Source organism: Cnephaeus nilssonii, assembly GCF_951640355.1.
Source record: "Cnephaeus nilssonii genome assembly, chromosome: 4".
In the NCBI taxonomy this organism is placed as follows: domain Eukaryota; kingdom Metazoa; phylum Chordata; class Mammalia; order Chiroptera; family Vespertilionidae; genus Cnephaeus; species Cnephaeus nilssonii.
In genome coordinates, this window is record NC_137075.1 from 87,144,897 (window position 1) to 87,171,906 (window position 27,010).

The window sequence follows — 27,010 nt, forward strand, 5'->3', positions numbered from 1 at the left end:
ATGTTTCTATCTCTCTCCCTCTCCCTTCCTCTCTGAAATCAATAAAAAAATAAATATATTTAAAAGTGAAACAGCCCTAGCCCGTTTGGCTCAGTGGATAGAGCATCAACCTGCGAACCAAAGGGTCCTGGGTTCATTTCCGGTCAAGGGCACATACCTTGGTTGCAGGCTCCTCCCCATCCCGGGTCCCGGTTGGGGCTTATATAGGAGGCAACCAATCCATGTGTTTCTCTCACATCGATGTTTTTCTGTCTTTCCCTCTCTCTTCCACTCTCCCTAAAAATCAATGGAAAAATATCCTCTGGTGAGGATTAACAAGAACAAAACGAAACAAAAAACCAATCAGGATCCAAATTAAAAAAAAAAAAGTGAAACACAGTCATAGGTGACAGATTCATAATGCAATTATTGATTCAAACACAGGTCCTGTTTCTTTCTTGCATTTTTCACCCCCTCTCCCTCAAAAAATGGTTGCTGATGGCTGGGGAGTGCCTCAGGGAGACAGCTATAGGGGCGAGTGACTTGGCTGCAGCTGATGCTAAAAGTGACCAGCACCAAGGCAAAGGCCGGATGGCATCCTCCCTCGCCTTCATCTGCCTCCCTGGGCCTTATCTGTAACAAGGGAGACAGAACTTCTGACCTGTCGGAGAAGTTTAGTGGATTAAATTGACAAAGGGTCCGATACCCATTCATAATAATACTAAGAGCTCTGATGTATTGAGTCCCCAAGGCCAGGCACCACGCTAAGTGCTTTACAAACATCACCTCCTTCGATCACTGGTCCAAATTCCATAAAGGCAAGGACTAGATCTATCTTATTCCCCACCATATCACTAGTCCCAAGTATCCCCCAGCACAATGAGAATAATAACCAAAGCTCACAGGACCCTTATTTTGTACACTCACTTTATAGCCCATGTACATTTCTAATCTTCATGACAATTTTAAGGGGTAATTACTACCACTATCCCCATTTTATAAATGAGAAAACAGAGGTACAAAAGGCAGAGAGAAATTGGGTAACTTTCCCAAAGTCACCAAGTAAGTGATAGTGCAAGAGTCTGAACCCAGACAGTCTGGCTCTAGAGCCCTATGCTAACTCAGGGGGTCAGGGGATGCTCACAAGCCCGGTGTCAGGCTGTTTTATTGGCAAAGCAATTGAAGCTAAGAGAGTAGTTGAATGATTGGCTCAAAGCCACAGAGCTGTTAGGTGGCAGACCCAGGAATGGATTCAGCGTGATCAAGCTAAATGCCTCTGAAAGGTATGCTTCAGTCCCCCCCACTCCCAGCCCAAGCTCTGGGGCCAGCCTTTTCCTATAGGGCTCTCCCCAGAGTCCACAAATGTCTTGAGTCTGGGACTAGACTAAGACGGGCAGCTGTGGAGCAGTAGCAATGACACCCCAAAGCTCAGAGACAGCCCCCAGGCCAGGAATCTGTCAGGAGTCCAGTTCTGGGGCTGTGGGCTGGTGCTGGGCCCTCCTTCCACCTGTAGCCCCTGGCAAGAGTGCTCAGAGGGCCTGGGTTGTCCCCATCCCCAACCTCCTAAGGCAGGATGGTGACTGTCTTCCTGGGAGAGGAAACCGGCAGCTTCAGACAGTGTTTGGTCAAGAGATTTTTCATCCTCATTTCCTGGCAAGAGCTGAGCTTCCATCACTCACACACTTGTTTTCCATCACTCACGTCCTTGCCCGTCGGCTGGCATCTGGCTCATCGTGAATGTCCCGTGATAAGTCAGGGACATGACAGACGCCATTAACATAAGATTCCTATTCATCCTTCCAGGGTAGGCTGGCTTGGAGAGGAGGCCGAGAGAGGGATGGAGTCAAAAGAGAACAGCTTTTGACACCAGGCTCATTTGAGGCTGAGGCTGGCCTCTGCTGCTTTACTAGCTTGGGTAGCTTAGGACAAGTTACCTAACCTCTGTGAGAAACTAAGCTTCCACATTCATAGAATGGGGATAGAAACATAGAAATTCTTACCTGGAGTCAAAGCCACTGCTTTGCACAACTCCAGGGGGCACCATTCACATTGTCGTTTATGTGAGTGCGTGCCACATGGAACCCAACTCCATAGACTACAAGGTGACAGATGCCTCAAGATTGCATCTCCCGAGTCTGCACCTGGCAGAGAAGAATAGCTTTGCCATCTTTCAGATGTGGTGCTAACCAGGGGCTAACAGGGTTCTTGTGAGGACCAGAGATTACGCCATGCAAAGGGTCTGGGGCCTTGTGGGCATGGCATTCCCAGACACCTCCTGCCCTGAGAGCCGCCCCTGCCTAATTCTGACTCATTGGACCAGGTGGGAATGAGTAGAGACCCAACTCACAATAGTCTTGTTAGCAAGACCTCAGTTCCACGTCCTATAGGATCTCCTCTTTCCTCTCAGTTTGCCCCCTTGGTAACCACAGAGAGTATTAGACTCCTTGGCTGGGGGTAGTTAAGGGGTTTCACTCTACTAGGGTTTGCAGCTGACTGGTCAAGAAGTCTTGAATGAAATCTCTTCCCCAGCCTGGTTTTCCAGTCTCTGTCTAAAGCAGTGGTCGGCAAACTCATTAGTCAACAGAGCCAAATATCAACAGTACAACGATTAAAATTTCTTTTGAGAGCCGAAAACCAACTTCTGCGCATGGGCCATGAAGTTTCAATCGCACCGTACGTGCGCGCCTGCACGTGGTATTTTGTGGAAGAGCCACACTCAAGGGGCCAAAGAGCCGCATGTGGCTCGCGAGCCGCAGTTTGCCGACCACTGGCCTAAAGCAACTGACCCTTTCTGTATCTCCCCTCATAGGGTATCTTCATGTAAAGCCTGCTGTGTGGGTGCACTCTCCTTCCCAGGAGCATGTCCGCGCCTCCCCACTCCTCTTTTTTACCCCCACAGGCAAGCACCTCCTAAACTCTAAGGGACCCCACGAGGCTTTGCAACCAAGGCAGCAATGGGCAGCGGCCGTTCATCCCGGGCAAACCCCCTGAACCTGTGCCCCAGGCCTCCTTTTCTCGACTTCTCAGTGAGCCAAAGCAGCCCAGCCCAGGCTCATTTCCCTAGCCCGTCCTTGTTTCACTGTCCCCAGCTTTAATAAACATCCTCTAAAATTCAAAACAAAACACCTGCTTTATGCCTGACACAGTGGAGAGGAGAGTGTCAAGGTTGATAGTCCCCGGCCCCAAGGTCACAGAGGAGTTAGCTGAGGTGGTACAGAGCAGGGACTCAGGGGTCCATGGTGTGTGTGAGTGAGTGTGTGTGTGTGTGTGTGTGTGTGTGTGTGTGTGTGTGAACACCTCCACTTGACGCTTGGGCCCAAGGAGGCCATGCTCCTCAGAGCCCTCAAGCAGGAGACCAGCAGCCCCACTGCCCACCTTTGGAATTCGGGCTTTTCTCTTCTCTCCAGGTGAGGCCCGTCCTGCCTCACGCAGTTTCCTGTTGCCTCTCTGCCTCTCAAGGGGCCCAGTTGGCTGCAATTCTGCAGCTTTCAACACAGGCGTTAGTCAGGAGCCTTCCATCACCTGGAGCTAGAAGCGCACCTTTTCGTTGCCTCTCACCTCTCACACCCTCCCTCCTCCTTCCCATCCACAGCAACAACCCCATCCTCTTTATTCTGCTTGCTCAGTGAACTCTGAGATACGGCAGACCCCTGGCCTTGCCTATCTGTTTACTGCAGAACCCTAGTTCCTAGACCTAATAAGGTGCTCAATACACGGTAGTTGAATGAATGAATAAAAGAATGAATGGAGTCCTCCTGTGGAAGTTGCTCATGCTTACTCTAGGAAGATGCTCAGACATCCAGGGCTGTTATCCAAAAGAAGTCACCACTGCTCTCCTTTCCCACCCGGGACCCCCATTCCTGACCCTCTGATCATTCATCTATTCATCGAGCCAATATTTATTGAGTAGCTCTTCTGAATTAGAGTTAGGAGAGAAGCCTTGAGCTTTCTTCACACCCGTCTCCTTCTTTCCCCCCCTCCTTCCCCCCTCAACAACCCTGACCAGGGCTCTTGCCCCTCCCTTGTTCTGCCTGTCACACGGGGGTCCTATATTTGGGCTTTCTTAGACCCTTCCAACCTGCAAAAGAGTTGAGGATGGGGGTCAGGTCTCCAACATCTGCCCCCAGCCCATCCTCCCACCCACTGTAGGGACAGGTCCCAGCCAGGCTCTGCCAGAATCCCACCCACCCTGCCTCCTGGGCCGGCCCTGACGCTGTGTGTCAGCTCAGGCCCTGGGACCCTGCCCCCGGGCGTCCCGCCCCCAGCGCCCTGGCCCCTGGTGCTGCCAGCTTTTTGGAATTCCTAATCGCTCCTGGCCCCAGTGATTGGCTGCTCAGCTCTGACCCCACTTGGGCTGCCGCCTGGTTGGATAAAAGGGGAATCTCCTTGGGGCTCCAGAGCATTAGACACCGGAGGGGGCATCTGGGACCAACTTCGCAGAGCGGCGAGCCCGGCGGGGGTGGGGTGGGGGGAGCTAAAGACCTGCGCCTCGGCCCCTCCGAAGAGCCGGGAGATGACGGGGAAATCGGGGGAAGCGCTGAGCAAGCCCAAATGCGAGACAGTGGCCAAGAGTACCCCGGGGAGCGCCCCGGCCAGGTGCACGGGGTTCGGCATCCAGGAGATCCTGGGCCTGAACAAGGAGCCCCCCAGCTCCCACCCGCGGGCTGCCCTCGACGGCCTGGCCCCCGGGCACCTGCTGGCAGCGCGCTCCGTGCTCAGCCCCGCGGGAGTGGGCGGCATGGGGCTGCTGGGGCCCGGGGGGCTCCCCGGCTTCTACGCGCAGCCCACCTTCCTAGAAGTGCTGTCCGACCCGCAGAGCGTCCACTTGCAGCCGCTGAGCAGGGCGTCGGGGCCTCTGGACACCAGCCAGACGGCCAGCTCGGGTAGGTGAGGGCGCTGCCCGCCTCGCGGCCGGAGCCGGGACCCCCCGCCGCCGCCGGCTCTCCCCGGTACCGCAAGGCCTCCTCCGGGCGCAGAAGTTCCTGCCAGGCTGAGGGGAGCCCCGGGCCTGGGGCCCACGCGCCGGGAGGACGCCCCGGGCGCCGCCGGGTTTCCTGCCCCGCGCGTCGGGCCTCGGCGCTGTCCTCCGTCCCTGCGCTGGCCCGGCTCTGGCGCGGCGCCCAGCTGGGAACCCACGGGAAACGGGGCTGGGGGTGTCAGAGCCCTTGGGGCGGGCTGGGGCCCCCGTTTCCCTGCTCCGCGGCGGCCCCAGCCTCTCGGAGAGCCTGCGCTCTCCTCCGTGCGCTGGTGGCCCCGAAGCGGGGGCCAGCTTCTCCCCAGCCCAGGCGTCCAAAGTTGTCTTTTCCTTTCTTGCCTCCATTCCAAACTCCCTCCCCGATTTTGTCAGGGTTTGTGGGGGGGGGGGGGGGGGGGGTTTCCACCCCACGAGCTTGGACAACCGGCTACCGAGGCGGCTGGGTCGGCCACGGTCGGATCCCACCTAAGCGCCACGGTTTTGGGGATCCCGGCGCCTCGGGGGTCCGCGGCCGCGAGTGACCGAGCCACACCCGCCCCGACCCATTCCTCGGCCTCGCGTCCCAGCCCGCTCCGGCCTCCGGCTCCTGTGGCGCTCCGAAACTCCCCCGATTTTCCGTTACCGTTTTATTTATTTTTATTTGGAAAGACAACGAAAAGAGTCGCGGCGCGGTGTCTCCGGCCCCGAGCGGGGGCGCATTGTGCAGGCACCGAAAGGGGGGCCGCGCCGAAGGAGACCGGCCCTCCCCCGCGCCCGCTGCCTGCGCCCCGGCGCCGCTCCTTGGGGCCAATTTTCGGTCCCCGGACAACGGGGTTTGCAAGCGCAGGGCAGGGCGTGGAGCCCGGAGCGTCACGGGGGTCTCCCCGACACCCCTGAAGCGGCCTCGTTCCCCGCTGTCCCTGCCCCCAGAGTGCCGGGCCTTGGCCTCTCTTACAACGAAATCTGCTCCAAACCTCCGGATCGGGGCGCCCGCACGGGCAGGGCCAGCCTGGGCTTAGGGATGGGGTCGACCTCGCAGAAGGCTTCCCAGGGAGGCAGCGCGGGTCCCCGCCGCTCCCCGAGGCGGCCGGGGTGGGCTGGGACCCCGGGTTTGGGGCTCCCGATGCTCGCCAGCGCTGCCCAGCGCGCCCCCCATGCTGCCGCACGTCTCCGTCCGCTTTCCAGATTCGGAAGACGTTTCCTCCAGCGACCGCAAAATGTCCAAGTCCGCCTTAGCCCAGACCAAGAAGCGCAAGAAGCGGCGGCACAGGTAAGGCCCGGCGGCTCTCCCCGCCACCTCGCCTGCTCCCCAGCCCTGCGTCCCCGTTGCGGGTCGGGTCTCTCGGACTCCGTTGTCGCCGCCCTCAGATCCGAGGTCCAAGGCTGCGCCCGGGTGGGGGGGAGCGGGCGTTGTTTGGGGACACCCGGGCCCTGGCGCCGGCTGCACCCCGTGAGGACGGAGAGAGGCCGCCGGGGAGGCGGCCCGTGCCAGGCTTTCTCCTCCTCCTTTGGGAGAAAGGAAAGGCCCCGGCTGGAAACCTGAGCCCGAGAGGGGCTGGCCAGGCACCTGCACCTCCGAGAGCCGTGCACACCTGGCGCGGGCAGCGCGGCGCCCACCTCCCGCCCCAGCCGGAGCCTCTGCCCTCCGCCCCGGCCCGCTCTCCTCTCCCGCGGCCCCTGTGCTGGCCAGTTCGCTACCGTGTCGCTCCCACCTTTCCCCAAAGCTCGGGCGGGCGCGCCCTCTGCACCGATGGGAAATGGTCGTTAGGCTTGTGGTGCAAGAAGCAGCTTCCCTTCTGTGAGCCTCAGTTTCCTTGTCTGTAAAATGGGGGAAGACCGGGCAATGTGTGGACTGGGTGACCCCAGCCGCCCTCGCCGGAGGGGAGTGGGCTGCACTGGGGTACAGCTAAAAAGAGAGCTTTCAAAACACGTCTTTAAATAGGCATCACTTGCACGAAGTTTAAATTCAGTCCCTTCGAAAAGAAAAGGTAGATCCTGAAAAGGAATCCCCTCACCCCAGGCCGCAGCCCCCGGGCCACCAGCCCCAAGTTCTGGGGTGAATTTCCCAGGAGCTTTTAAGGGAAAGAAAGCAGCGAGAACCAAACATCTGCCCGGCTTTCTGCGAGTGCTGCTCCCCGGCGCTGTCCCCGCGCTCACCCGGGTCTGTCTCCCCAAACTTCTCTCTGCGGGGGCCCAGGTGGGCGCCCAGGTGGGTTCCACTGGCTCTCCGGGCATTTCACCCCGTGGACTTCTCCCCTGCACCCCGGCGCCTCCTTGTTCTCCCACCCCAGTTTGGTCTCAGCCTCATCGCACCCTTTCTCTGGGCGCTTTTCTGCGTTTCCCTCGTCCTTAACCCTTGGAAATGGCATTACTGGCCCCACCTTTTAAAAGGCTCTTCCTGAGCCCTCAGACCCCAACAGGCTCCCGCCTGAAGGCCAGTGAACTTGGACTTGGTTTCTCAAGGACCTTGATTTGTTTTTGTTTAGTTTTATTTTAAATGGAAACATTTTATTTTAGTCCTGATCCTGGGTCATTTTTTACATTCATTTACCCAACGAATATTCATTAAAACACCTCCTTTGCACCCACGACATGCTGGTCCCAGGGTGGGACCAGCCAGCCTCTGAGTCCAGGGACAGGACCAGACCGTGGGGGAAGGACCCACCGGCTGAACTGCTTCTGTGCTGGTGCGAGGGGGAAGGAGAGAGAAAGGGGTTCCCATAGCAAGCAGAGCCCTGGGAAAAGCATGCCCCAAACCCTGGGTGCCCCACCTCCCTGGGTGGCACCTGGAGCTGCTGACCCACAGCCCAAAGGCCATGCTTCAGCCTCCTGACCCTCTGTCCTCGCCTGCCACCCTCTCCACCAGGGAACCTGTGGGAGCGATGGAGGGTTCTCAGGGGGACAGGACAGCTCGCCGCCTGCCCTAGGTCTCTGGCTATTTCTGGTGCGTGAAGGAAGCCGATTATTGGAGAGAGGAGAACGGCTACCGATGGCCAGTGCAGATTTTAATTAGTTTTTTAAAAAACAACACAAATGTTATTCTGAGCTTCTCTCGTTTGGGGATTTCAGGGATGAGACCCTGGAATCTGGTGAGGGGAGCCGGGCATCGCTCATTTCCCAGAAACACCCCAGGTTTGTAGGGGTTGGAGAGGGGAGAGAGGATGGGCCAGCAGCCTCATCTCTGACCCAGAAAGCTCAGGCAGGAGACAGTGGGGGCCTGAAGGTCTGGGTTTCTGCAGAAAACCAGGAGCAGGTTTTTTGGGTCACGTTGTGGGGGCGCAGGGAGGGTCCTGGGGAGCACGGATTGGCTCTGAGACAGGAATGGGGGGAAGTTTGGGGGGTTTGAGGCTTGGTTTTGTGTTTTGAGTGCGAGCTTGAGCTCTCCTAAGCAAAGAGCGGGCACTTGAGGGTCTTAACCAACCTATTGTCAGCTCTTCTCTTCGGCTGTGGCCCCAGCACCTACCTCTGTGCTTGCTTCAGTTTCCCTAGTTTTGCCAAGGACGTGCATGTTTCGATTGTTTATTTTGACACTGGGTGGAGGGGGACCTTTCAGTAAATAGCAAGAGAGAAACAGAATTTCTTCAAAATTCTGAAGAAATGACTTTCTGTTTACGTAAGATTTTCATCACCTCCCCCAAGAGAAGAGGAGAAACGATTTAGATTTAGAATCAAACCCGTCGTTTTCTAGAACGAGCAGAATCCTTCTTCCTCACCATCCCCTGCATCAGACCCTGAGATACTGGAGACAAACCAGCACAAGGAACGGAGGGCTGAACTTTGCCCTTGTTCCTGTGTTGGGGGAGCGTGAGGGCGGCAGTGAGGGATTCTAAACCCCGGTGCTGTCCGAGTCCCCAGTCCCAGAGACTCCAGCGAGGAAGGTACCCTGTTTATTGGCTGAGTGTGTGGAATCTGGACTCTGTTGCCTGTTGGCTTGTCGATGAGATAAAGGCCACCTAGAACTTGGTGAAATTAAGGTCTGAAAAAAGAAGAATTTGTGTCTGTAAGTGGATATGTAGTGTGTTTATTCAAGAAAGGAGGTCTACGAACCCCCTAATATTGGGAGCGAAATTTCATGTGTCGGAGCATATTCGTTTGCACATTTTCCTAGGGTGAGAGGATGTAGCTTTTACCAGATTCTTAAAGCAGTTTGACCCAAAATAGGTCAAGGTGAACTGCTCAGTGGGGGTGGGGGAGATGTGGAGGTAGGTTATTTCAGGGTGACCTGAGTGGAACTCCCCCCAATAGGCCCCCCTGGGTGTGCCTCCCCAGCTTGTGTGTGGGGGGGGGATGGTTGGAATGTCAGGGCGCCCTCCCCCTCATATTCCTCACCCCTACAACTGGGAGAGCAGCTTTAAGGAGCAGGTGGACCTGGGCAGGTGAGGAGGGCGGAGTGTTGGGTGGGCTGCTGGGGAGGGACATTCAGGCCTCCGTTGCATAAACACTCGGGTGGCAGCTGCCTTTGATCTGAGGGTGAGTGCGATGTGAACGGTCAGCTGTCTGAGAGGAGCCCAGGGAGCAGGTCCTAGCGGGCGGGCGAGGCATTTATTTACCCCTCGCCCCGTGGCCCTGTGCGTGGGAGGAGGAAGAGGGGCCTTCTGCAGTTTTCTCCAATGTCTGTCTAACACCCTTTCCCCTAAAGCTCTTCCAGAAAGATTCCTATCATGAGATGCCCCCAGGGCTGAAATAATCCCCCACCACCATCACCATCAGAGGGGCACTGGGCGTCCTCAGCTTTGAAAGAAGAAAAGTCAGAGGGTTAAGCTGAGTGTGTGTGCGAACACGTGTGCATGCACGTGCGCATGGGAGAGTGTGTGTGAGTGTGTGAGGGAGTGTGTCTGATTGTGCTGAGCCCCCGGGTTTGGGGTCTGTCCCAGAGGCACAGGGGAGGGGTTCTGTCCTCTCTGGGACAGCCTCGTCCATCCGTTTCCAGGGTCCTGAGTACCCGTTTGCTCCCCTCAGGACCATCTTCACCTCCTACCAGCTGGAGGAGCTGGAGAAGGCGTTCAACGAGGCCCACTACCCAGACGTCTATGCCCGGGAGATGCTGGCCATGAAGACGGAGCTGCCCGAAGACAGGATACAGGTAACAGTGCCTGCCCTGAGTCCCTGCCCCCCATTTCCCCCACTCTCGGGGACACGGACAGACCAGGCTCCCAGATACCCATCTCCCACCCCCTGTATGAGCACCCGCTTGCCTGGGATCGCGTTCTCATGAAGAACAGCTCCGTATTTGCTGAGCGCCTACCATGGGAGGTGGGCACTGCGGGGGGACGGGGCTTAGAGATGTGGCCTGGCTGTGTTCTCCACGCAGGCCTGCCAAGGAGCATTTCGTACAGACTGTGGTGGGAGAAGGAGTGCAGGGGCTCTGTTGTGGCAGCTGTGCCCTCCCTGCAGCTGTCCCCCCCCCTTCCCCTGCCGCTCCCCTCCCCTTCCATCCACCTGAGGCTCCTTCCTCTTCTCACAACCAAACAGCTGGCCCTGTCAGAGCTCCAGCTCCTTTACTTCTTTGGGTCACGGTCACTCCGAGAATGTGGCTGGACCTGTGCTTGCAGGCCTGGCTCACTAGGACCTCCTCCCCTCCTCCCCTCCCCTGTCCCCCTCCTCTCCGCCCCTCCATCCCTCCTCCTCTCCCCTCTACCCCTCTGCTCCTCTCTTCCTCTCCTCCCCTCTCCTCCCCTCTCCTCCCCTCTCCTCCCCTCCCCTCTCCTCTCCTCCCCTTTCCTCTCCTCTCCTCTGCTCTCCTCTCCTCTCCTTCTCATTCTTCTTCTCTCCTCTCCTCCCCCCTCCTCCCCTCCTCTCCTTCTCCTTCTCTCTCTCCTCCCCTCCCCTCTCCTCTCCTCTCCTCCGCCCCTCCTCCTCTCCTCCCCCCTCCTCTCCTCCTCTTCCTCTCCTCCTCCCCACTCCTCTCCTCCTCCCACCTCCTCTCCTCCTCCCCACTCCTCTCCTCCTCCCCTTCTCCCCTCCCCTCTCCTGTCCTCTCCTGTCCTCTCTTCTCCTTCTCCTTCTCTCCTCCTCTCCTCTCCTCCTCTCCTCCCCTCCTCCCTTCTCCTCCCTCCTCCTCCTCTCCTCTCCTCTCCTCTCCTCTCCTCTCCTCTCCTCTTCTCCCCTCCTTCTCTCCTCCCCCCTCCCCTCCCCACCCCTCCCCACTCCTCGCCTCCTCCCTTTCTCCCCTCCCCTCCCCTCCCCTCTCCTCTCCTCTCCTCTCCTCTCCTCCCCTCCTCCCCTCCTCCCCTCCTCCCCTCCCCTCTCCTCCCCTCTCCTCCCCTCTCCTCTCCTCTCCTTTCCTCCTCTCCTCTCCTCCTCTCCTCTCCTCTCCTCTCCTCTCCTCTCCTCTCCTCTCCTCTCCTCTCCTCTCCTCTCCTCTCCTCTCCTCTCCTCTCCTCTCCTCCCCTCCTCCTCCTCCCCCTCCTCTCTTCTCCCCTCCCCTCCCCTCCCCTCCTCCTCCTCTCCAGGAGAGTTTGGTCATCACTAGGCTGATCTGGGCTGATCTGCCCTCAGCTGTGCTGGGCACAGGGCCTCCCTTCATTAGCAACAGGACCTTCCCAAGTCCGAGCCCTCCCTCCCCTCAGCTGGCAGGAGGGGCTGTTTTCTCATTTCTCTGGGAGAAGGTGAAGTCTGATGGTGTCTAGACTAGGCCTCCCCAGGAGGAGGAGTGAGTGGGAGGAACATTTCCAAAAGATTTGGATTTGCCTTAGCTGGGTGGCAACCTTACACGAAAGCTGTTCCCCTCACCTGGGTGGGCCAGAGTGTGCACCACTGAGGCTGGGAAATGGGGGACCTGACTTCCTGGAACCCCTCTGCCCGCATCCCTCCCAGTCATGGCCCCTGTGTCTCCAGGTGTGATGGGTGTTGGGGGCAGGGGGTGGGGCTGGAGAAGGAACCACCCACGGTGTGGGTGTGCCTGGGTGGCTCTGTGCTCTCAGGGGAGAACCAGAGAATGTGCAATGAGGCCTGAGCCGCTTGAGCCTTTCTCTCCTTGGAAATCTACTTGGAATTTCAGTCAGTGGCTTTAGACAGTGACACTAACAATGAGCTCAATCACTCATAATCAGATTATCTGTTTAATGCTTTATCCATGGTGGCCTGGATCCATCACCCTCCACCCAATTGGGTTTTGTGAGTAAGGCTGGGTGTTGATTCTGTCTTGTGTGTCTGTGTTGTGTTTGTGGTGTGTTTTGTGTGTGTGTGTGTGTAAGCCAAGGCCTAATCCAGTTGACGTGTGGAGGTAACCTCAGCCTGGCCTTCATTAGCACAGAGTTGGCTATTACATGTGTCAGGGCGGGAGGCCGGGGGGTCGGGGGGGAGACTGACAAACGCCCCCTGTTGGTGCCCCACATTGGCAGCATTGACCAGAAGGAAAGAACAGCTTGTCTCTCGCAGTGGGCTGTCCTACAACCTGTCTGGCTCAGGTGGTGTGAGTGGGTTGTTTGTAACTGGATGCTGGGCTTCTTTAGGTTCCCTGGGGGGTGTCTATGGGCTAAGGAGCAGGGTGAGGAGTAAGTCATTGCCCTGGGACTGTGAGGACTGGCTATGGAATGCGTGCGTATGGGAGAACTGAGGCAAGAATCCCTCCCAGTCTTTGAGCACCGCACGGTTCTTTGGCTAAATGCTGCCCCCCCACCCACCAGAAGGTAGGAGCTGTCAAATAGCCCTGCCCCAAAATGTTTTACCAAGTGACCTGGGAAAAAGTGTGTGTTAGCATGTATCAGCCACAATCACAGCTGTGATTTACAGAGCAGTTTCCGTGTGCCAGGTGCTCTGAATATGTGATGTGTGCAGGAGAGGCAGGGAGGTGCGGTGGTTAGGGGCACCCACTCTGGAACCAGACTGCCTGGGTGTGGTCCTGGCTTCACCAGTTACCAGCTGAGTGACTGTGGACACGTTACTTTGCCCCCCGAGCCTCCCACTCCTCATCTGTAAACTGTGGGTGACAGTGGCCCCTGATGATGTGATGTGCTCCAAGCTGTGCCGGGCACATGCCCAGTGCCCGCTCAGTTTCCGCTCTGCTCTCATTAAATCCTGCTGGCCACTGCTGGGGACCATTCGCATCCTTTATTACTAAGGAAACTGAGGCAGAACAGCTGCCAAAGCCACACAGCTAGTAAGTGGGGGACACAGGGACCTGAAGCCCACATGTCCACCACCTGCCTCGGGTCTGAAGCCCAAGCTCTAACCGGAAGCCGTGGGAAAGAGGTGGTCTGCGGTCAGGTGGGGGGCCTGTGGGAAACCTTCTTTATGAAAATAACCAGGGCTTACATTGAGCACCAGGCACTCTTTTTTAAAAATCACTCATAAGTAAGGACTTCTTCAGTGGGCGAAGCACGCGTCTCCCTCCCCTTGCCCACCAGCAGCCCTTCCAGTGGTACCAGTTTCCTTTGTTTCTTTCTCGAGACAGTGTATGTCTATTCCCCAGAAACCGGGACACCCAGTGAGCGAGGCACTGTCACTACGGCCATGGGACAGGTGGGGAGCCCGCAGCCAGAATGCAGCCCTGAGTCCCTTTAGACTCCAGACCACTTGCGTCCCTAACTGCCACTCTTCCAGTCATTTCCCTTCAACCTGCTCAGGTGGGAGCAGCATCTAAAGATGGAAAACTACCACTCTGGAGCCAGTCCCCGCCCCCAGCGTTCAGCCAGAGGCCTTCGTGTGTGTATGTGTGTGTGTGTGTGTGTGTGTGTTAGGGGATACGGGGCCGGGTGTGTGTGTGTGTGTGTGTGTGTGTGTGTGTGTGAGGGGATACGGGGCCGGGGGAGTTATTAGAGGCTCCAAGTCTGAGGTTAGACATTCTCAAGTGGAAGGGAACAGTTATTGGACTGGATGTCCATGACTCGGGTCTTTGTTCTGGCTCTGACACCACCAGGTTCAGCAGAAGCCAGGTCACTTCCCCTCTCTGTGAAAAAGCGGGGGTCCCTTCCAGGAGGGGCCTCCTCAGATCACCTTCCTCACCAGGTCCCTGGGCGGCCGTTGGTGGAATGGGGGGCATGACAGGTGGAGTAACAGCCCCAGGTGGACAGCTGGGACACACCCTCTGGGCCAATCCAAGGAAGCCTCCGGGTGTGTCTGAGGCCTGCTGTCTGATGTCTAATGAGATCCCAGTATGGATGTGAGAAGTCAAACACACCTACTTCCAATCTTTTTTTAATTTAAAATTTTAATGTTGACACTATTGCAGATGTCCTCCATTTCCCCGCCTTTGCCCGCCTCCACCCAGCCCCCACATTCCCCCCTGTGGCCCTCCTCAAACTGTTGTCTGTGTCCCTGGGCTAATACATGTATGTTCTCTAGCTAATCCCTTCACCTTCCTTTATCCAGTCCTCCCTGCCTCCCCCCCTTTCCTCTGACATTTGTCAGTCTGTTCCATGCTTCCATGCCTCTGGGTCTATTTTGTTCATTAGATTCCACATATTAGTGAGATCATATGGTATTTGTTTTTCTCTGACTGGCTTATTTTGCTTAACATAATAATTTCCAGAGTTCCTTCTTTTTTACAGCTGAGTAGTATTCCATGGTGTAAATGTACTATAGTTGTTTTGTCCACTCATCTACTGATGGGCACTCGGGCTGTTTCCAGATTTGGGCTATTGTAAATAACGCTGCTACGAACATAGGGGTGCATATATTCTTTCTGATCGGTGTTTCAAGATTCTTAGGATATATTCCCAGAAGTGGAGTCACAGGTCAAAGGGCAATTCCATTTTAAATTTCTTGAGGAAACTCCATACTCTTTTCGGCAGTGGCTGTACCAGTCTGCGTTCCCATACCTACTTCTCATCTTTGTTTCCCTGCCAGCAAGCCAAGCTCTGAGCCTCAAAGTACTCATTTGTAAAATAATAATGATAACATCTCCCCACCTGTAAAAAAGGAGGGGGAATCCCTTCCTGGGAGGGGTCTTCACATTGAATACAAGTATTGTTATTACTGGCATTAGAAGCACTTACTATTGTCCCAGATATTAAGTGCTTGCCATGCCCTGTCTCCGTAAATCCTCACAACAGCTGGATGAATTAGATGCTCCTGTCCCCATTTTCTGGGAGTGGAAAATGAGGGGCTGAGAGGAGAAGTAAGTAGTAGACGGGATTCAAACCCAGTACTCAACTACCATCACGGGAGAGGGGAACGTGCATGCCTTCCTCCATAAGCTGGCGCGGGCGTGGCAGCAGCGCGATGGGGCAGCCCCTCTGTAAGGGACCACGTCCTCTGCCCTCGGGCTTGGCAGGCACGCAGTTCCGGCCCTAAGGCCCTCTGGGTTGGGGTGAAGGGATGCTGTGCATTGTGGGAGAAAGAAGAGATTCCGAGTCTCCATATCAGGCTCAGACATGCGGTCCTCGTTGTGTGTCCCCCCAAAATGCTGGGGCTGGCATTCTGGAAGCCCCCGCCAGAGGCCAGCGCTGGGGCAGAGGAAGTGGGTTTCCAGACTGTATTTCCTCTGTGAGGCCACTCCTTCCAAGAAGGATACTATCGGGGTATACCTGTACATTCACTTACTTGGCTACTGGATTCCTTTCTGACAAAAGTTATCCTTATTTTAATGCCTACATGGCAGGGATGTGGGTGTGCAAAGCGAGCCGAGCCCACTCTCACCCCAGTCTTCGCAGCCTGGTGTTTGGACTCTGGCTAGCACTGCTTGATTCTGCCTTTTATTTCTTCTTCTTAATATTTTTATTGATTTCAGAGAGGAAGGAAGAGGAAAAGAGAGATAGAAACATCAACAATGAGAGAGAATCATTGATTGGCTGCCTCCTGCACACCCCCTACTGGGGATCGAGCCTGCCACCCGGGCATGTGCCCTTGGCCGGAATGGAACCTGAGATCCTTCCCTCCGTAGGCTCTATTCACTGAGCCAAACCAGCTAGGGCTGATGCTGCCTTTTATCAAGTGGTCCTGCCCAAGGGAGGGGAATGAAGTTTGGGGGATGCTATTGCAGAAGTCAGAAGATAGGCGCCCAGAAGGGAAAGGGTTGCAGTGTGTGTCAGCCTGGGACTTTTATTAGGATCATAGCTGCTTTAAAAAACTTTTATTTTACTTTTCAACTACAATGGACATTTAATATTATACTAGCTTCAGGTATACAGCATAGTGGTTAGTCATTTATGTAACTTGTGAAGTGATCCCCCATAAGTCTTGCACCCACCAGACACCATATATAGTTATTACAGTACTAGAGGCCCAGTGCATGATTAAATCATGCACGTGTAGGGTCCCCTACACGCTTTTGCTTTCGATCCCCGGGGAGCTGGGTGCCTGTCCGCTGGTGCACCAGGCCTTTCAGAAGCCTCCGGCGTGGCGGAGGCTTCTGAAAGGCCTGGTACCGGAACAGACAGGCACCCAGCTCCCCCGCTTTTGATGGTTCGCGGTGGGACGTGAGCTCGTTGCCCCAGAGGCCCTGGCCCCTTCTGTGCTGCAGCACAGCCATGGTGCAGACGCTGAGCTCGCGCCGCCACTGGCGATGCGAGCTGAGCGTCCCGCTGGCCCAATCGGCCACCCCGGCCACCCCGAGTCCCACCCCCCGTGCCTCCTGGCCAATCGTGGGCATAGCGAAGGTATGGTCAATTTGCATATTTGTCTATTATTAGGTAGGATTATTGACTATATTCCCTGAGCTGTACAAATTGGCAATTACAAAATAGTCACAGAGCATCTTTTTAATGCATATATATTTTTATTGATTTCAGAGAGGAAGGGAGAGGGAGAAATAGAAACATCAATGGAGAATCACTAATCAGCTGCCTCCTGCACGCCCCCCACTGGGGACGGAGTCCGCAACCCGGGCCTGTGCCCTTGACTGGAATCGAACCCCAGATCCCTTCAGTCCCCAGACCCACGCTCTATCCACTGAGCCAAACTGTGTGTTCTTAAAGCTCAGCAGGTGATTGTGCGAGGCCAGTGTGAAACGCTGGGTCAGAGATTCAGGAAAGGAGTTGCTCAGCTTTGAGTGGGTTAATATGAATGGAAGAAAGTGGAGTTTTGGGTGACAAGATGGGATAGGAACAAGATGACTTGCCAGGTGTGTAGGGATTGACACTGCCTGCGGCTCCCAGGAAGAGTGAGCAGAGCTGCCCCCTAGTGGACACCAGGGGCTGCAGCAGGGTCAGGCTTCTCGGCCTGAAGCTGGGACTGGAAGGGGCGGGCTGAAATATGGTGTCAGAAGTGCTGAGTGGATATGGAATGTGAAGTCGTTAAATCACGCCAGCAGCGAGCCCGAATTAATCAGCTTCCAGCTAGAGGAGAGGGAAGAAGCTGGGCGAATGCGATGGACACTGCCATATGGCTGACAAAGCCAGGCTTGATGGCATGGGGCAAGGTTAGAGGGCTGGGGCTGGGGTAGCCAAGGGCCCAAAATGTGCAAAAAGCATCCGATTGTGCAAGGTGTCTCCTTGAGGGGTTCAGTCCTGGAAGGCATGCAGAGGGTTCCTGGGAGATATTAGAGGGAAGGGGTCCCGGGCATGCTGTCCTGTGGGGATACAGGGATGGGAACTTTGCCAGAAGGAGCCGTGTGATGACAACAGAAGCCGCGGCTGCTCCTGCTGGTTCCCCACATTCGAGAGAAAGAGCTGCTAGAGTTGGGGGCTGCCTGATGTGTGCCCCGGGGGCAGAAGAGCTCCCATTCGGGAAGAAGCCCTTCCCAGGTGCAGTCCATCCCTGGAGGCACAGTTCTCAGGCCCTCTCTGCCAGCGCTGGGGGCACCTGCCAGAGCAGCTGCTGCCGCCAGAGGCATCCTACCTGGGCTTCCTCAGAGCTGCTGGGGCATCACCTTTGCGGGGAAATGCCCGAGGAACCCAGGCTCTTTCTGGAGCTGGAAGATCTTCTCAACTCATCTTTGCTCAGGACGCCAAACCTGGTGACCCCTGGTGTCACTTTTGGGTCCCTACTCAGGAGCCCAGAGTCCTCAAGGGTAAGGCAGGGCTCTGGTCCTTTGGTGGGGAGGTCTCCTGAGGAGTCCTGGGCCCAACTCCCATGGGGAGGAGCAGTCTCTTCTAGAAAGTGGAAAGTCAAGGAAGTGAGTGGGAGTGGGATGGAAGGAATATTTTGGGCCTGTCGGGACCAAGAGACCAAGTAGGAAAAAGGGCCCAAATGCTGCGAAGGAATCTGAGAGGTGAGAGCTGGAAGGACCTGGCTTTATGTGAAAAGGGTCGCTGGCCATTTGCTGGAAAGCAAAGCCTCATCTCATTGCACATTTACCTACAGAATTCATCCAACGTCCAGCCAAAGTGTTTTAGTTCTTACCACGTGCCACGCATTTCCCATGCACTATTTTGTTCAGTTTTTATAACAAACCTGTGAGGGTATCACAGGCGGATGAGGAGCTGGAAGTCAGAAAGGTTAAGAAATGCATCCAAGGTCACCAAGTTGGAGGCAGAGCAAGGATCTCAGCCTTGGTCTTCTAGCCTCATCACAGCCACCTGGCAGGGCTCTGCAAGGTGTTCTCTTGCATTTTGGGCCTCAAGGGAGCAATGTGGGGAGAGTTGCAGGGGCATTTGTCCCTCCCCCCCCCACACACACCCCTAGTTGTTGTTGTTCTTACTGTTTGTCAGTCCAGCCTCACTAAAGGGCATGTGGAGGAGGCCAGCGGGGCAGGCAATGCCACCGATTAACCCTGCCCCTGGGCAGAGACTCCCAGACTTTCTGCGCTTCCCCTGGAATAACAAGTAGCATTTATTGAGCACCTCTGTGTGACAAGTACTGCTTTTGGGCGCTTTCACTTATTTCATTAATCCTCAAAACAACCCTGAAAAGGAGGTATTCTTTTTTTAAAAAATATATATATTTTATTGATTTTTTACAGAGAGGAAGGGAGAGGGATAGAGAGAAACATCAATGAGAGAGAAACATTGATCAGCTGCCTCCTGCACGCCCCCCACTGGGGATGTGCCCACAACCAAGGTACATGCCCTTGACCGGAATCGAACCTGGGACCCCTCAGTCCGAAGGCCGACACTCTATCCACTGAGCCAAACCGGTTAGGGCGGGTATTCTTATTTTACGTCTGAAGAAGCTGAGACTGAGAGAAGGCAAGTAACTTGGCCAAGATCACGCAGCACTTTTTGTCAGAGCTGGGAATGCCAGTGCAGGGCTGGCTGACCTCAGGGCTTCGTGCAAATGTTTACGTTCCATGCACACATGCTGGTTGCTTCCAGGAGAGGAAGAGAAAGGTAAATACGAAGAGTGGTTAGGGTTAATTCCAATCCCTTGTCCACTTCCCTCCAAGGCGTCATTGCCACGGCTTCCCTGCCAATTGCCCTTAAAAGAAATTGTTTTGGCTGTTCAGGTTCCTCCATAAATTGGAGCAGCATCTGGTCTTTGCAGAGAGCCAGGCATTCCAGGAGCTCATAACCCAGGTCCGGATGGTTCCTGGTTTGACGACCAGCTGGCACCAACTCCCCTGGGAGTGTGTAGGCAAAGTCTGATCTGCAGAGCAGTTATTCATTTCCCCAAATTAGGAGACCCAGGAAAATGATTCTTTTGGAGGCCCCAGATATGATCTGAATCCCAAGTTTGCACCCCCCCTTTTTTTTTAATCCTCACCTGAAAATATTTTTCCCATTGATTTTTAGAGAGAGTGGGAGAGAGAGGGAAAGACAGAGAGAAATATCAATGTGAGAGAAACACATCGATTAGTTGCCTCCTGCACGCGCCCCGATCAGGGCCCTGGCTGGGGAGGAGCCTGCAACCGAGGTACGTGCCCTTGACCCAAATCAAACCAAGGACCCTTTGGCTCACAGGCTGACACTCTATCCACTGAGCAAACCGGCGAGGGCTGCACCCCCTTCTTTAGGAAAGATGCTGAGTGCATTTGAAAGCCCGCCACCATCTCAAGCACTGGTGCTCACGGGATCCCGAGGAGGCCAAGGCAATGCGCCTTCCTAGGCCCCACACTCAGGGAGGGACTCTGCCTTTCTGTACTCCACGGTCCTTTCTGCAGAACCTGTAAATCCAAACTGTGCTGGACATGAACAGTTCTGTCGTAAGTTTGGAATCGAAACTCATTAGTGACAAAAACCGGACTGGACCCTATATTTCTCTCTCTTAGGGTGAGTATGGATAGGCTTTAGTGCAGAAATCAGGTGATGAGTCTGATTACGGTGCTGCTGCTGCTGTGGGTGTTATGTAACATGTCGTATATGCATCACCCGTTATTTCTAAAATCCAAAACGTTCTGGAGTCTGGCCCCACACGTTCCAGGTAAGGGGTGTGGGCTTGTTTTATAATGCACCGTGTTCAAGCAGGAAGGTCATCTGATCAGGAAGCAGGTGGCTTACTTAGATTCATAAAGAGAGTCCTCCCAAGCCTCCCAAGTGGTCAGACGAGGCGCCTGACTTCCATCACCCAGGGGCTCATGCTTTGCTATCTCCTCTGAGAGGTGGATGAAACCAGAAGTAGCTTATCCCTGAATGTGGATTTTTCCGCTGTGGGAGAAGGCAGCTTGAGACAAGTGGGTATTGGAGAGGGTGACCAAGTGCTAATGGGAAGGAAGATGGGACAGGACAGGGTCTCAGGCAAATCGCAGGCCCTAGGTAGGGCCTTCAGTGGGCAGAGCCTGCAGACGGTGCTGGGGGAGATCTAAACAGCACAGAGCTAAGCCAGGACCATGGCCAGTCAGCCCGGCTCATTGCTCACCGCTGTCTGAGCTTTAGTGCACAGAGCACAGCCATCGAGTGGTCTTCAAATTACAGAAACCCTGTCCTTGGCAGGTGTCACTCAGGGCTCTCTGGGTCAGGACCAGGGGGAGGCCTTGCACGTTGCTTCCCAGCTCCCCCAGGAGGGCCCCAGCAGATGGGCAGGTGTCAAAGCTGATGGCATCAAAGGTGCGACCCACCTTGAATGGGACCAGCGATTGTTTTCTAATAGAGCTGGCCAGTGTCAAGGTGGAGTGGCAGGAGACGTCTGAGGCCGCGTCTTTTCCATTTTCAGAGGTTTCAGTTATTTACAAATGAAGAAATGCCGAAACATGGCTACACACATTCGGGTCAACTTAAAGTTGTGCGTGGACGGTGCGGTCTTTCTGCAATCCTCCACAGCGTGTCTGGGACCGCAGGGCTGTTTGTGGGTAGCGGGGATGCGAGGCGAGGCGGCTGGGGCGCCCCCTCCCGGACACGGCCGGCCGCGCTCAGCCGCAGACGGCGGGCTGCCGCGGGCCATCGGGGCGCTCATTCCGCCACCTGGCGGCGGCGGCGGGAACCGCGGGGGCGCACCGACGCCGAGCCCCGCAGGCCGGGCTGGGGCCGCCCCGCGGCCGAGGCAGCAAAGGGTTAAGCTGTCAGCCGCGCGATGTTAAACAGGTGTCAAAGGCGCCCCATATATCTGCAGATTGAAATCAAATTCTTTGCCGTATAAAAAGATAAATTACCCAGGCGCTGCCGCGCGTCCCACTCATCACGCCAGCGCCAGACGGCAAGCAATTTTTTTTTTTAATGTGCTAACGACCTAATCAAGCAATCAAGTCTGAGAAGATTGCAGAGTGACCGGGGCAGCCATCTGCCGGCGAGCCCCGCATTCATTTCCCGCGCCCCCGCGCGGGGCGGAGCCGGGGAGGGAGCTGCCGGGGGAAGAAGGGGAAAAATCCTAAACAAATTAACACCCAATTTTCCCCGTCTAATTAGTTAAATGAGAAGTGTTTGGGGTCCCCCGGGGAGGGGGAGCGGCTCGCAGCGCGGCTCGTGCTGCCTCCCCAGCATTAATTAGTGCGGGTCAATGCCACGGCTCCCGGGAGAGCAGCCGCTTTAATTTCCCGTGATATTTCAGTGCCTGAGGCCCATCGATTCAAACTGAAATTAACTTATTTTTCAATCAGCCCAGGGCTGCCCCTGGGGGTGACTCTTCTTTTGCCGCCTCCTGAATAGAGCTGGAGCAATTTTTCATCAAAAGCTGAAACCTCCGCTGCCGAGGGCGGGGCGGGGGCCCGGAGGGAAGGGGGGGACCGGCGAGGCGAGGGAATGGAAATCGCAGCGGAAACTAATAGATTTCTGGAATCCGCCCCCGCCCTCCCTCTTCTCCCCGCTTCCCAGAGCTCCTGGCTGCGCTGGGGGGACAGAGCCCAAGGAGCTGTGGAGGAACAAGAGGGGCTGCCCGGGCCTGGGGTCCGTCCCGCGCCTCTCACCTCCTGGGGGAACGGTGGCCTGGCCCTGGCTCCTGTCAGTGGCTGGAAGTCTCAGCAAAGCTGGTTTGGGAGACAGGAATCTCCCCTCCCCCAAGCATGGCAGCTCCCCCAGGGCGGGAGAGCGCCAGACACCCCCCGGACAACCGCCCACCATTCAGAGTCCGCACCAGTCAGTTTGGGGACCAGAAAAAAACCTTCCCTAGCGTGCCCCACCACACTTTCCTAGGTCCCCACTCCCGTTTGCTTCTCCCACCACTGAGAATGCCATCTTTCTTCCCTGACGGAGGGATGGCGGCCCGACTCCCTCAAATATGATGCCGAGTTAGGGTGGTAACTGGACAGCGGGTGGATGGAGGGCCCTGTGGATGGCAGGCTCGGGGCAGGGCACCGGAGGGCGCTGACCCAGGCCTTCTGGGGGCATCCCCTCTGCTTAGTTCCCAGGCTTCATACCTCCATGCTCCCTGGAAGCTCAGGCTCCGGGGAAAGGGGGTTCTGAACACGGCTAGTCCAGCCCCTGGGAAGGAATGTGTCCCTCTGCAAGTCAGAAAGACATTCTCTTCATGCCCTAAGGTCTGAGCACAGGAGCTACCTGGGTCGGGCTTCTCAGCTGCAAACAGGACCACATTGGGCACTGCTCACCTGCAAGACCCTGTCCTAGAGGTGTCCTTGTCCCATTAAAAAAAAAAAAAAAAAAGACCCATTTCACCCATCGGACTCTCACAGGACTTGGGTCCTCATTGTGGTGGATAACCCTGAGCCTGGAGGAACCCCCTGGGTTCCATGGGGCTTGAGTAAGGACACCCACCTGGAAAAACCAGCAGTCCCAAGAGTATGGGGCCACTGGCCATGGAAGGGGTGGGGACCTTAACTCAGATAGACATGGCGGGGGGAGAGGCCTGGGCCCAGGGCCCCTCAGAGCACCCCCCTGACCTGTTCCTCTGCACCTGCAGGTCTGGTTCCAGAACCGCAGAGCTAAGTGGAGGAAGCGAGAGAAGTGCTGGGGCCGGAGCAGCGTCATGGCGGAGTACGGGCTGTACGGGGCCATGGTGCGGCACTCCATCCCCCTGCCCGAGTCCATCCTCAAGTCCGCCAAGGATGGCATCATGGACTCCTGTGCCCCGTGGCTGCTCGGTAAGGGCCCACGCCCTCCTTGGGGCCCTGCCCCTGAGGCAAGGAGAGCGGGCTCCCCTAGGAGGGGACAGGCCCTGGAGCAAAGGGACCTGGCACAGCAGCCGAGCAGAAGGGAGGCCCTCCAAAGCAGGTCCCCAGCTCCTTTGGGGGCTCCGTGTGGGCGGGGCCCAGGGCTTGGTGTCTCTCTTGCATCCACCCACGGTGCCTAGACGTCCATCCTGGGCAGGTCCCTGACTGTGGGTTCTTTTGTCCTGTGAGGGGGGTGTGACTGGTGCCCCAGGGTCTGTACCCCTTCCTTCCCTTGTGGGAGGTGCGCTTGTGAAGAATGAAACTGCCCCTCTTGGGGGCTGGGGGACCCCTAGGTCCCTTGGGCCACCATTCTGGCTTTGCCCAAAGACCTTCTTTCCCCCTAAATCTCTCCACCTGCCATCTTCCCCCGCCTGCCATCTGGGCCTCTGTCTGATAGCACCAGCCTGTCTTGGGGTTCTTCGATCTGGATCCCAGGGGGGAGGGATGGGGAGCAAGCACTGCTCGGGAAGGGACAGAACAGGCTGCCAGGGGGGGGCAGTGCCCAGGGCGTGGCTGCAGGCCGGGCGCCTAGTTGCTGGTCTGCAGCCCTCGCTCTGCCCTGGCCCAGCCCTGGGACTCGTGTGACTGTGGTGTGTGACGTAAGGCTTTCTGCTTGTCCTTAATTCTGGCCTCTCTCTATCTTTGCCGTTTTCAGTTCAAGATGGCTTTCCCAGGCGCTTTTCTAAACCCGAATACCAACACTTCTTTTTAGGAATGCACAAAAAGTCGCTGGAGGCAGCAGCCGAGTCGGGGAGGAAGCCCGAGGCGGAGCGCCAGGCCCTGCCCAAGCTGGATAAGATGGAGCAGGAGGAGCGGGGCCCCGACGCCCCGGCGGCCATGTCCCAGGAGGAACTGAGGGAGAACAGCATTGCGGCGCTCCGAGCCAGGGCGCAGGAGCACAGCACCAAAGTGCTGGGGACTGTGTCCGGGCCCAACAGCCTGGCCCGGAGTGCCGAGGAGCCCGACGAAGAGGAGGCCGTGGACGAAGACAGGCCAGGGGAGAAGCTGAGTCCTCGGCAGCTCGAGGACGTGGCTTAGGTCAAAGGTCAAGGGTGCGCTGCCACTGGAGCCCAGGACTCTGCTCTCCTCGGGGCCTGTGGTGCCGGGAGGTGTTCTCGAGGCTGGGCCCAGCCTGGCCTTTGCCACCCTCCCCATGCCCCACAGAGCCTCCATGACCCCCGGGCGACTTCAGACACAGCTCCGTTCTGGCCAAGGCTTTGGGCCACGCTGGTATCCCCTTCCTAGTCTTGACCTTGTCAGCCTCCTCCTCAGCCCAACAGCCCTGCCTCGGAAGCCTTTCTGCTGCCCACACCGCCCCCTCAAGCCGCTTCCACTCAATCCCTGGCCACTCTCACTGTCCGGATCCACCCCTCACAGTCCTCCTGCTCTAGACCCTCCTCCCAGCTCTAACCCTGCCCCCCCCCACCCGTGGATTCTGCTCCCCCCAGGCCCACAGCTCATTGCCTGCCCGGCCCTGTCAGGGGGAGGGGCCCTGTACTCCAAGGCCAATGTCCTGAGCACCCCCGTCCTCAGCCAACTTCTCCCCTCAGCCTGTCCCTTCCCGTGGGCCTGGACCTGGGCCTCCACCGTGTGAATGTACTGCCCTGCAGGCCCAGGTACAACCTCTGCTCCACCCCATCCTCTAACCTCTGCTCCACCCCATCCATGGGCCCAGAGTCCAGATTAAACGTGGGAGGGAAGACTCAGCCTGGGCCCCTCGGCCGCCCTCCATGGTCACCCTGAGGAACCTGCCCTCTCCACGCCCAGCCTGCCCCACCATCCCTCCCAGCACCGGTGCCAGCCACACGTGAGGTGATGTACACCTGTATTGAGTCCAGGGCCCGTGCCGGGCAGCCAGGGGCACCTCTCACCGATGCCGTGGCTCTCTGCACTGCTGGGGGGGGGCACCCCCTCCACCAGGGCCCTTGGGCTGTGCTCTAAAGCACCGACTCCCCGATGTGCTGCCTGTGACCCTGACTCGCTGTGCAAGGCACCCTTCCCCTGGAGCTTCTCACAAATTACTGGTTCGCATGTGCCCTGCCTTGGAGCAACCCAATCCAGCTGTTAAATGAACACCTGGGAAGACACAGACCTTGACCCAATTTCATCCAGGTTGTCCTTGGAAGGCCAAGCCTGGAGAGGGCCTGGGGCTATACAGTCATCAAGGGTTGGTCACAAGGAAATGAGAAAAGGCTCGAAGGAGGAAAGCAGGAGCCAGTGTTAGACCCAAACTACAAACTAAGCAGTAGGCACACACCTTCATGCCAGGTGTATGCCCAGGTGCATGTGCACTAGAATCAGACAGATAGTGACCATGTTGGAGTAGGGGGCAAAGGGTTTCTTCCTGTCCGCTGAGAGGAGCTGTCCATACTGGTGGCCTCTCTGCAGCCGTCCCTCCACCCCCAGGCCAGGTCATGTCCCCCTCACCCCATCGCATCTCCTTACATCCCACCACTTCTGCAGGGAATACCTCGTGAAAGGCCTGAGACAGTGAATTGGGATTTTAATTCCCTACCAAAAGTTGATTTCTTCACTCCATTCACAGAACTCTCCCCCAGTTCTTGTCTTTTGCCCCCTGTTGGTTTCAAGTGTTAGACTGTAGCCCCTGGTGTGTAAATAATGTACATAGAGTGAGAAGAAAGAGCCTTGATATTGAGGTATTTGAAATTTGAACTGTAATAACTTCTAGGTATTCTAAACCTGTGATTTCTGTGCCATTTTCTGTAAAGATACAAGTAAGAATAAAATTGATGTAAAAACAGCAGGGGAGGGATCCAGCAGTCCTGTGTGTGTGTGTGTGTGTAGCATAAAAACCAAATCCATGAAGTCAGTTTTAGGTCAAATTGCTAGGGTCCCCCTTTAAAATTACTGCAACTGTAGAAGCACCGTGGCCTGCCTTCTCCACTGAGCTGACATTTGTCACCTTTCAGTGACATTTATCACTGTGATAGGGGCCCTCCTCCATTGCAGGCACATCTAAAACAGCCCAGCCCTAAGTCCCGAAGTTATCACCGATGACTCCCTCCTGCTCCTCACACAATAGATTGCACTAACCCAGTGGTCGGCAAACTCATTAGTCAACAGAGCCAAATGTCAACAGTACAACAATTGAAATTTCTTTTGAGAGCCAAATTTTTTAAACTTAAACTTCTTTTTTTTTAATTTTTTTTTAATTTCTTTAATCTGACTGAGTTTAACCTTTTTTTTTTTTTAATTGAGGTATTATATGTGTACATATCTTACCATTACCCCCCCCCCCCACCCCAAAACTTAAACTTCTTCTAACGCCACTTCTTCAAAATTGACTCGCCCAGGCCGTGGTATTTTGTGGAAGAGCCACACTCAAGGGGCCAAAGAGCCGCATGTGGCTCACGAGCTGCAGTTTGCCGACCACGGCACTAACCTTTCCCTCTGGTACTTAACTTACAAACAACCCTATTTCATCCACCCCTCAGGGGAAGCCCACAGCCCATCTTGATCCCCAACTCCTTCCTTTTGTGTATACATGTGCACTTGAATGTCTTACATCACAACATTAATTACACAGAAAAGGCAAGGGTATCGGGAACTGCAAGTCGGAGGAACCCTCGCTAAATCCCGGTCCGAGAAGGGAGTAAAAGACAAGCCGAGGAAGACTGCATGGACTGTCTGCAGACAGCTGGGGCCTACCTGCTCCATGATGTGTGGGATGGAATTACAGAGGAGAGAGAGAGAGCAGGGAGCAGAATGGAGAGATGACATTGGAGCTTTTGGTTCAAGAAATCTTATGACTGTTTCAAATT

General features: G+C 56.1%; 1 protein-coding gene across 2 annotated transcripts; it reads left to right on the forward strand.

Annotated features, from left to right (window-relative positions):
- Positions 1-4,492: 4,492 nt before the first annotated feature.
- Positions 4,493-24,497, forward strand: VSX2 (visual system homeobox 2; the record flags this gene model as incomplete). 2 transcript variants are annotated; one of them, XM_079768016.1, is made up of 5 exons in its annotated part: positions 4,493-4,862; positions 6,119-6,203; positions 9,893-10,016; positions 22,979-23,159; positions 23,884-24,497. In XM_079768016.1, 5 exons carry the CDS (start codon positions 4,493-4,495, stop codon positions 24,264-24,266), a joined length of 1,143 nt encoding a protein of 380 aa, XP_079624142.1. In that variant the 3' UTR covers positions 24,267-24,497. The 2 variants fall into 2 exon arrangements, with proteins under 2 accessions (XP_079624142.1, XP_079624143.1); XM_079768017.1 differs by having other exon boundaries at positions 23,941-24,497.
- Positions 24,498-27,010: the final 2,513 nt, after the last annotated feature.